The 10,883-nt window shown below is 39.2% G+C and overlaps 1 protein-coding gene across 2 annotated transcripts in view; it reads right to left on the bottom strand.

Annotated features, from left to right (window-relative positions):
* Nucleotides 1-3,167: 3,167 nt before the first annotated feature.
* The window catches only part of LYPD6B (LY6/PLAUR domain containing 6B), a 118,341-nt gene continuing 110,625 nt past the window's right edge, over nt 3,168-10,883 (bottom strand). For both annotated transcript variants that reach the window (XM_019646512.1, XM_019646511.1), the window contains exons 4-5: nt 5,429-5,559; nt 3,168-3,898 (exon numbers count right to left, since the gene is read on the bottom strand). In XM_019646512.1, coding sequence (XP_019502057.1) covers nt 3,734-3,898; nt 5,429-5,559 — 296 coding nt within the window. In that variant the 3' untranslated portion in view covers nt 3,168-3,733. The remainder of the gene's footprint in view (nt 3,899-5,428; nt 5,560-10,883) is intronic.

The raw sequence follows: 10,883 nt of genomic DNA, 5'->3' as shown, positions 1-10,883 counted from the left end.
TCCTGACCCCCACTACCCTAATTCTCATTGGACATTTTGACAAAAAGTAATTTCATTTTCTTGCTCACTCAGGGCAAATTAAATTAGTCTGTCTGGGATACTTGGCCATGTCCCGATGCAATGGGCAAAAAAATATCCATGTAATAGATTCTAATGATTGGATTTACTTTTGTATTCTAGTTTTTAAATTACATTGGAGATACTACATACAGTCCACTTATAATGCACAGGGCGTTCATGTTAGAGCTCAAAGATCAGGTGTTGCCGTCTGGGCCTTCTGGTCACCAACAGTGCCCCCATCTCTTATTCTCTAGTTTAGTGGCTCCCAACGTGCCTATGTATCCAAATCAATTGAAGAGTTTGTTAAAACTTCAGATATTCTGATGTAATCCAGACATAATGCATCTAACTTTCTGGAGTCCACTTTTCTTTTTGTTTTTCTCTTTTACAAGCTCCCTGAGTGGTTCTCATGCAGCCACCAGGAACCCATTTACTGAAGACATTTGGGAAGCCGGTCTCTGGTCTAGTAGTTCTGGAGCTTGTCCATCAGAAACACTTGGAGGCCTTAGTAATATCCAGATTGAACCCACAGAGATTCTGATACAAATGGCTGAAATTTCTAACAAGAGCCTGCATTTCTAACAAGTTTCTAAGTGATGCTAATGCTAGTGGCCTGGGGACCACACTTTTGAGAGCCACTGCCTCTAACCCAGGTTACTCGTGCACATGTTTATTATTCATTAGCATTTCTATTATATGGCCAGGGACTCGGCTTTGAGGAAGGAATAATCCTCTCACATCAAGGATAACACACCTGACCAATCATCACAATCATGGGAGTGCTTTTATTTTTTAATTTAATATTCAATTACTGGGGTTAGGCTTGAACTTCATCCCAAATCTACTGAGTCAACAGCTCCAGGATGCCCTGGGAATTTTACTGTTGTGAAGTAACCCAGAAGGTTCTGATTTATTACAAGGATCTAAAGCCATTGTCTTAGATGAACCAGACTTATGAGTACATGAAGAGCTTATACTAAAAATTATTTGATGTTTCTCTGAAATTCAGATTTAATTGGGCATCCCATATTTTTATTGGGAAATCTGGCACCCCCACTCACTAGGCTGTCTGCGCCAGGAGTTTGTTTCCTCTGTTTGCTCCCTCTTTTGCTTGGCACAGCCTGACTTTAAATACTGAAGGGAGTGATAGTGAGGAGTGAAACGCATGCAAACATGATGTGTGGGGTGAAGAAGAAAAAATGAAGATTTTTCCTCACAAAAGAACACACACACACACACACACACACACACACACACACAGGAAAATTCATTAATCTAGACAGCAGAAACAAAATCAGAAAAGAAAAAAAAAATACTGCATGCTAATGGTTTTTTACCAGACAGTTCGTCAATTACGCAGTCAAAAGAAACCCTGAGGAATAAAAAGACACCAAAGATACTATTAAAATGTTCCACGTGAAGCCATATATAATTAATCTCAAATAAGCATGGCTATGAAAACTCAAATACTTCAAGGTGCTGACTGAAAGGCGGTTAATCTACATCAGGCTTCGAAACTGATGCTTCCAGGTGAGTCCAGGTTCAGCCAGAGACAGGGAGATAATGATGTCTGTCCCTTCCCTGTTTTATTGGAAGCTAAAAAGCCTTAAACTGAGACTCTCCCAATGCATCAAAGATGAGAAGAAACAAACACATCATCTAGTTCCTGACAACAGCACATACTACTAAGAGGCTGAATCGAATGAGTGGAAAGAACAAACCAGGGAAGAAAAATTCACTGATGCAGAAGAAAAAAGATCTGGCAAACCATTGCACAGGTTGAGCAACCACCATTAGCACCATGATCCCCGCAAAGCAAGCAGCTTTCTCCTGAGGCAGTTTTACCATTTTGTAAGTTAGGGATCGGCACTTTTACTGCAAAGGACAAGATCGGAAATCTTTTAGACTTTGTAGGCCATACACTCTCTGCTTCACGTACTCATCCTTGCTGTTATAGTATGAAAGCAGTCACAGACAATATATAAATGAATAGACATGGCTATCTTCCAATAAAACTTTATTCACAAAAATAGGTGGTTGCTATCAACTGAATATTTGTGTCCCAACCCCCACCATTCATATGTTGAAAGCCTAAATTCCTAATGTGATGGTATATGGAGGTGGGGCCTTTGGGAGATAATTAGGTCATGAAGGTAGAGCCCTCATGAATGAGATTAGTGCCTTTATAAGGGAATGAAGGGGAGGGAGCCTTCTCTCTACTCGGCCCTGTGAGCATACAAATAGATGATATTCTGCAAACCAGGACGAGGGCCCTAACCAGACACCAATCTGCCAGCACCTTGATCTTGGGTTTCCCAGCACTCAGAACTGTGAGGATTATGGGTTTTTTTTAAGCCACCCAATCAACAGTGTATTTGTTACAGAAGTCTAACAGACTAAGAAGAGGGAAACATATTTGGCCCATGGGCCATAATTTGCCAACCTCCATCACAGGTGAGTGCACTTGGCAAGGAGAACATCATTAATGGATTCTATGAGGCACTCAGTGTCCTAATGGTGGATGCTCAATTAAAAAAAAATAAATAAAACAAAAAAAACAAAGACTCCATGAACTCATCAATATACATACAAAGGCAGTGTTTAAAGATCACCCCAAAGTGTAAAGACAGGAAATCAGGATTTTAGAAACATAAAGAAGTTGCTCATTAGAAATTCTGAGGCTATGTTATAAAAGGGAAAGAGAAGGAAAGAGGGGACCAAATGTCTTAGAACGTTTTTAAAAAGGTTCCCTTGGTGGCCCTGACATTCAGAGAGGAGTTGACTATATGGGGGGAGGGACCTCTTGCCAGTTTCTCTGACCTTAATCGGCTACTATTGAGAGTACATCATATGATAAGGCATCATCTTCCTTGATCAGGGAGGTTTCCTGAACTTCTCCATTCCCTAATTTTGCCTTTAGCATCCTAAGAAGTTTCCTTCCCCCAAAAGAAAAAACTAAGTTACTTTGGCATAAAATTTTATATTTTAAGCCCAGAAAATCTCACCCATGGTGCATGGAAACATAACTTCAGTGACCTCCTTTATGACGCTGGTAAATGTCTTTCCTCTGAGGTCTTCATGTCAGTCAAGAAACAAACAAGCACGCATTTTACACTGTATAATTTAAAAGCTTTATTCCCCCCCACGCACACACAATTCACAAATGGGTTCCATATTTGTTCAACTGGAAGTTTTTCTCTTACACTTGCCTTTGTCATTGACTATGTCGTTGTTAGGGAAATTGCTTTCTCATCAGGGGAAGGGTTAGATGTCATAGAGATGCTCTGAGCTACTCACAGAAATGAGAGGTTCTGGCCCAGCAGCCTCGCAAGGAGTCAGCGATTCCTTTCAGTTCAAGGCCAATCAGGCGGGGACAGTATAAGCTACGACACCTGCCCATTGTCGACACTGGCAGGCTCTTCCTTGCAGAAGCTAAAAAATGCAGCCTATCTGACCAGGAAGCCTGGAAGCCAGGTAATGCCCTCAGTGGCAGCCAAATCCCCTTCCACAATTCCGTGGCCTCATGCAGGAGCATTTTTAGCAAACAACTACCTTCTGCTTGTGTACTCTTTGCCAAGTGCAAGACTGGTCTTCACTCAAAAGTTCACTGTTTACACAGTTTTTTGCTTGTGCTTCAGAAGGCTGGTCTCTGCCTCTCCTAGGAATGGTGGCATCATATCAACAGAGGCATGAAGACCCAGGCAAGCACTGGCAGGTAGAGTGTGGGGACAGCGCTGCCGGACGTTCTCTGCGCGTGCATGACGGCGAAGACTGCGTTAGTGTGGTTGGTAGGTAACTCCACATTGCAGATCATTCCTTCACAGCAAGACCTACATTCCTGTTACAAACAGAAGAGGAGGGGGAAGGAGAGAGTGAATAATAGGAAGATGGAAGGGGAAAATGAAGAAAAAAGAAAGTTTTCTTGAGCTCTATCTGAGACCATACAGAATTAGAGTTGGTTATCCAGTCTATGATTCGTTCTTCCCACCTGACCCCCCGACCTGAAAGTAAGGACCATCAGGAGAGTCTTTTCATTTTAACTGTGATTTATGTGCATAAACCCAAGCATGAGCAAGGGAAAGAAGGGAAAGGATATATAAATGAGACTGTTAGATTGAGTCAACAAATCTTCTAAAGACTTGTAAGGAAAAATACTGAAACAAAAATGAAAGGTAAGAAAGTTTTGGATTAGATCATTGCTTTTCTTTCTCAGTACTATTTGTTAGGAGATAATAATGACTCTCTAACCACTGATTCCTATCATACAGCAGCAATGGCTTGTTAATTATAGCCGCTGCATGGTGAAAAATATTTGCTCCCTCACAGCACAAGGTGTTTTCAGGGGAAGCCATCTCCTGTCATAATATCGGGTACAATGCCTCAACCTGATAATCTTAGCCATTCACAGGGGTTTCCAGGATGGCTAGGTAAGATAAGGGCAGTGACTCTAAGGTGTCTTTATCAGTGGATTGCAACCCAGGCTGCACATCAGAATCTCCTTGGGGAACTCCTTGGGGAATCCTGATGCCCAGGACCTCACCCTGAAGTTGTTTCAATTAGTCTGGAATGCCCTCCACCACCAGCAGCACACCTTATAAAAGCTCCCCAGGAGGCTCTCCTGGGTAGCTAGAGCTAAACGCCTCTGGTGTCAGAACGATTTTCTATACATATAGACTAAATCAAATTCTAAAATCTGATGAAATTAACATACTTTCAAGTAATTTTTTTCAAATGTCTCATGATTCCAGGCATATAAAAGTAAAATGCTCATTTAGAATAGTAGAATGAGAAAATTAAAGCAATCCATTGACCTAAAATGTATCTATAGTTCCTTAAACTGAGGTCAATCTTTCAACCCCTTCCTTCCTCATTTAAGCAGAGGTAGTGCATGACACAAAGTTTTCTTAGTAAAAGGTGCCACCATTTTCCTCTTTCCACCTTCCAGCTCCCCTGTGCAGTGATTTCTGGCCACAGACTAAATAGGTGAGCCGGGCTCTGTAGTATTTGTCATTTTCTCATGGATGGTTTGCTCTTGGGCTTCCAGAGCTGACTTCAGACAATTTGCCCAAAGACCAAGATCTAGGATCCAGCTCTGGAGTCTGGGAACTATCATTTGTTTTTAGTAACATTTTGTTGAAGAACAGAAAGTCGTCAGCTTCTCTTTGGTCTCTACTGCATCACTGTAAAGGAATCTCTCCTCAAAGTATAAACATGTTCAAGTTACTACTTATCCTTCTTGCCTCCCCATATAACTATCACTAGCAACAAACCTTAGGACAGTAATCTCTCTCTCTCTCTCTCTCTCTCTCTCTCTCTCTCTCTCTCTTTCTCTCTCTCTCTCTCCCTCCTTCCCTCCCTCCCTCCTTACTGTATGTTCAGAATCTCGGCTGTGGTGGCAGCCAACAAAATGACATTCACTTCTTGAGGCACACTTTTTGGTGATTGATGTACTTCTTCCATGACTCGTAAAGTGATGAACTGTCAAACAGTACTGTGTATCTAGGCAGGAAGAAAAGAAAAGGCAACTTCATTTTTTTATATTGCAAGAGAGAAACTTAAAGCAATCATCTCGGAAATAACTAAAATTCAGGATGATACTTAGGTTTCTAGGCAAGAACTATAATGGTGGAAAACTTGAGAGTGTCTTGGTGGTATGTTTTTAAAGGCATTAGCTTCTGAAGCACATGTGTAGTTTGAAAAATAAATATAAATGACACCTATCCTTAGGTGTCAGTTAAAGCTGAGGAAAAACTGAACAAACATTTCATCAAATCACTAGGTCTACCCATTTCATATGAAAGTGTCAGTATCTTTGTCTCATCTTTCTCCTCTGACACACATGTTCTGTAACTAAAATAAAATGAAAATTGGTCACGTAAAATGCTATGGGTCAGAACATTTCTTGTTGCATTACTCAACATTTGTTTCTTATATATTGGTAGGCCCTGAATAGCAGGTGCTTCAAACTACACATCAAAGACCACCTTCTTACTCACCCAGTTCACACTCTAACCCTCCCAACATGCTTGACTTTTCCTCAAAGTATTTCTATTTTCTGCCTCTTCTTTCCTTGACACTACTTGCTCTGTCCCCTACTCCCTCTCTATAGCTAGCTCATATCTGCATGGAGTTATTCACTCACATTTTATTACTTAGGACTCTTTAAAGAAAGTGATTTCATTCAAAATCCTAGAACACTATGTTTTAGTTCTGCGTCTCGACTGTAGTTATCTCAGGCCAATGAAATGGTTAGTTTACTGAGAAGGAACTACAACAGGAATGCTAGAGAATGGGAAAAGAATTTGACTAAAGTTGAAAATACTGGACTTATGGAATTGCCTCTGTCACAAGCAAGCAAGCCAAATCATATCCTTTAAGATCATTTCCTTTTTATTTATTTTTACTATTATTTTTTAAAAAATGTATTGAGGTAACATTGGCTAACAACATTGGTTAATATAAATTTCGGGTGTACAACATTATAATTCGATATCTGTATACTCTATCGCTCACCACAAGAAGTCTGGTTCCCTTCCATCACCATATATTTGACCACTTTTACCCAATTCATCCTCCCCCCCACCCTCTTCTCCTCTGGTAACCACCAGTCTGTGGTATCTATGACTTTGTTTTGTTTTGTTAGTTCATTTGTTACTTATTTGGTTTTATATTCCATATATGAATGACATCATATGTTTTTTTGTCCTTTTCCATCTGATTTATTTCACTTAGCATATTAACTTTAAGATCCAGCCACGTTGTCACAAATGGCAATATTCATCTTTTTATGGCTGAGTAGTATTCCATTGTGTGTGTGTGTGTGTGTGTGTGTCTTTATCCATTCATCCATCAATGACACTTATGTTGTTTCCATATCTTGGCTACTGTAAATAATGCTGTAATGAGCATTGGAGTACATATATCTTTATGAATTAGTGTTTTCATATTATTTAAATACCCAGAAGAGGAATTGATGGATCATATGGTATTTCTATTCCTAATTTATTAAGGAACCTCTATACCGTTTTCCATCATGGTTGCACCAATTTACAATCCCACCAACAGTGTACATGTGTTCTCTTTTCTCCGCATCTTTTCCAATACTTGTTATTCCTTGTCTTTTTTATAATTGTAGTTTTAATAGGTGTGAGGTGATTGATTATCTCATTGTGGTTTTGATTTGCATTTCCCTAATAAATGACCATTTTTTCATATGTCTGTTGGCCATCTGTATGTCTTCCTTAGAAAAATTTCTATTCAGATCTTCTGCCCATTTTTTAATTGGATTATTTGCTATTTGTTATTGAGCTGTATGAGTTCTTATTCATATATATTTTGGATATGAACACTTTATCAGAAATATCATTTGCAAATATGTTCTCCCATTTGGTTTGTTGCCTTTTATTTTGTCGACAGCTTCCTTTGCCACACAGAAGCTTTTTAGTTTGATATAGTCCCATTTGTTTATTTTTGCTTTTGCTTTCCTTGCCTTTGGAGTCAAATTCACAAAAACACCTCTGAGACCAATGTCCAGAAGCTTAGTGTCTATGGTTTCTTCTAAGTATTTTATTGTTTCAGGTCATCCATTCAAGTCTTTAGTCCATTTTTCATTTATTTTTTGTGTACGGTGTAAGATAGGGTCCAGTTTCATTCTCTTGCATATGGCTGTCCAGTTTTCCCAACACCATTTATTGAAGAGACTCCATTATATATTCTTGGGTTCTTTATGTAAGTTAGTTGCCCATATATGTGTGATTTTTTCTGGACTCTAAATTCCATTCCATTGGTCTGTATATCTGTTTTTCTGTCAATACTATATTGTTTTGATTACTATAGCTCTGTAGTATAGTTTGAAATTTGGGAGTGTGATGACTCTGGCTTTGTTCTGTTTTCTCAGGGTTGCTTTGGCTATTTGGGGTATTTTGTAGTTCCTTACAAATTTGAGGATTTATTTGTCCTAGTTCTGTGAAAATGCCATTGGAATTTTGATAGGGATTGCACTGAATATGTAGATTGCTTTAGGTTCATTTTTTTTTTTTAGTAAAATGATGACAGCAAGTGCCCTGGTATTTTGATAAGGTTGCTGTAAGCTTCAACTAATATTAACAATAGTAAACACATATTGAGTGGGTACCACCAGCCACGTACTCTTCTAACATATATTCACTCATTCAATCCTTATAATAAGGCTTAAGATAAGTCATATTAATATACTCATGTTACAGATAAAGAAATTGAGGCACAGTTTCTTGCTCATGGTCACATAGTTAGAAGGTGGTAGAAAGTATGATTCTAACCTAGGCCCTTTTCTAGGGTTTGTGCTCTTACTCAGAACACTATTCTGCCTCTCTGTATACTTAATATTAAACTAGATGATGCTGTAACAGGCTCTACAAGAGCAGCTGACTTCTGAATGCAGAAGGACAGAAGGACAGGGAACCACTAACTATTTTGGAAAGGTAATTCAATTTATATTCCAGACAAAGAAGAATAAAAAACTGGTGGCTGCATGTGTTCATATACAAAGTCATACATGCTAAAGCAGCCCTAGACAGTAAGAATAAAAGCCAAGGTAAATAAAATCAGAAATGTCATTTTTGTCATATCCTGTTACACAGAGAACCTCCTTGAACAACATCAACAGACCACAGAAGTAAAGCTGTAAGATGACAAGGAAACCCAAGATGACAACGAACGGTAGCTGCAGGACTACTGGCCAAGAAATGGTTGACTATCACTTCCCTAAATAATGACAAACTGAAAAGTGAGAAATTATATCCTCAGTTAGAATTCCAGAAGGTTAGTATCTTGGGGGTTTGACTGGTGTACAGTCCAGAAGGTGGTGCCAAGCATGCTTGGAATGCAGGGTCACTCCATGTCAACCTCTTGAAAAGTTAGCTTTCCAGGGTGGACATGGAAGAGCCAACTTTCTTCACCCTTCCATTGCTGACATTTCCTGGGTGGTGGAAAGCTGCAGCTTCCGTCTTTTGTTCACGTTTCAACAGATGAAATTCTAAAACCCAGAAATATGCATACATGTTCCCATTAAAAATGGTTTTGATTAATGAATGACAAACTGGCGCATTATGCACAGACCTCGTCGGAACAGTGTTTGATACAATTCAAAAGAAGAGCACGGTCCCTGAACATACGGCTGAAGAAGAGGATGGACGTCAATGCCCCACTGTACTACTGCTCTCACCCTTACTGCCCAATTTTCAGGGGAATTTAAAGCAAATAGTTAAAGAATGATACCTACCCTCTGCAATAAGTAAAGAGAAACATCAGCCAACCTCAAAAACTTTGAAATAACTAGGTAAATTTCTGTGAAAACTCTGGAAACAAATCCCAAAATGTATACATTCACTCATGGACATGCACTCACGAGCATGCACCCAATTTAAGGTCAATCACTCTACAGAAAATTAAAATAACCCCAAGAAAAATATTTTGGTAATTAATTATTCTTGAAAAGAAAAATGAAAAGTATTGTCCCAGTAGATGTCATAACCATTCGTGCTAATTTATTGCATAAGATTCTCAGGCTCAGTAAAAGTCTCCAGTATGTACTATTCGATGGCTCCACATACTGGCTTTATCTCGAAGAGGTAAGGCTATTTCACTACTACATATAATGTGAGACAGAAATCTCCAGAAGATTCAAGGTAATAGTAGACCAAAAGTGGTAATCTCTAAGTGTGAGTTTGTTGGTTTTTCTTGGCCTTTTACATTGGAAAACCTAAAAAGAAAGTACATTCTAAAATCTAAAAAGTCTGATCTCCTATAGCTGTAAATAAAGTTTTCAATTCCACATCATCCATCAGCACATCCTGACTGCTTTACATCCATGTTTGTATACAGTAAATCATTCAATTTCTCACTCCCTTATTCCTACACCTTAAGCCATGTCACCATCTTCTCCACCTGAAAACAAGGGAAGACCCTACTTGTTTCACCTTCTACTATCCTTTCTCCATAAAACACCCAGAGCAATATTTTAGAACCAGCTAGCATCTTATACTCCCTAGTTTTAAACCCCCCGACAGCCTTCCCATCACATTTACAATAAAATTCAAACTCCTTATTAGAAAAAGAAGATCCTGCATGCCCTGGTCCTTACCTCCAGGAGAGTCTTTCTCCATCTCCCTATGCCTCACTGGCCAGACTTCTCCCTCTTCACTGAAGAGTTCAAATCTTGTCTCTTGTAGCCTTTGCCTCTGCTGTTCCCTCTTCCTGGCATGCTGTTCTTACAGATCGCCACATGGCTGGCTTGTTTTGGACATTCTGGTCTTATTTCAAATATACATTCCCCAGAGAAGATTTCCCTGACTACCTAATGAAAGGCATGCATTCATTCTGTCAACAAATATGTACCAAGTGCCTAATATGGGCCAGGCCCTAGATTAAACACTGGAAATATATCAGTGAAATAAACAAGCTAAAAATATACTCAAATGTTTGCCAAATGAGTGAATGAGTTTCCCAAGCATCAACGTATCTCAATAGGACAGAACCTTTCCTTTGTTTTGGCCAGTAAATATGACTTTTCTAGATTTATTATCGAGCATTTCTGAAATGCTTAGAATGCCTTAATCAACATTGTGATCTATTTGTTCTCCTTGGTAAATACCATTTAAGAATTTCCTCCTCAACATACAGATGGCCAACAGGCATATGAAAAAATGTTCAACATCACTTAGCATTAGGGAAATGCAAATTAAAACTACAATGAGATACCACCTCACCCCGGTCAGAATGGCTATCATCAATAAATCAACAAACAACAAATGCTGGCGAGGCTGTGGGGAAAAGGGAACCCTGGT

Source organism: Hipposideros armiger, unplaced genomic scaffold (genome assembly GCF_001890085.2).
Source record: "Hipposideros armiger isolate ML-2016 unplaced genomic scaffold, ASM189008v1 scaffold_104, whole genome shotgun sequence".
Classification (NCBI taxonomy): domain Eukaryota; kingdom Metazoa; phylum Chordata; class Mammalia; order Chiroptera; family Hipposideridae; genus Hipposideros; species Hipposideros armiger.
This window is presented reverse-complemented; position numbering and strand designations above follow the sequence as displayed.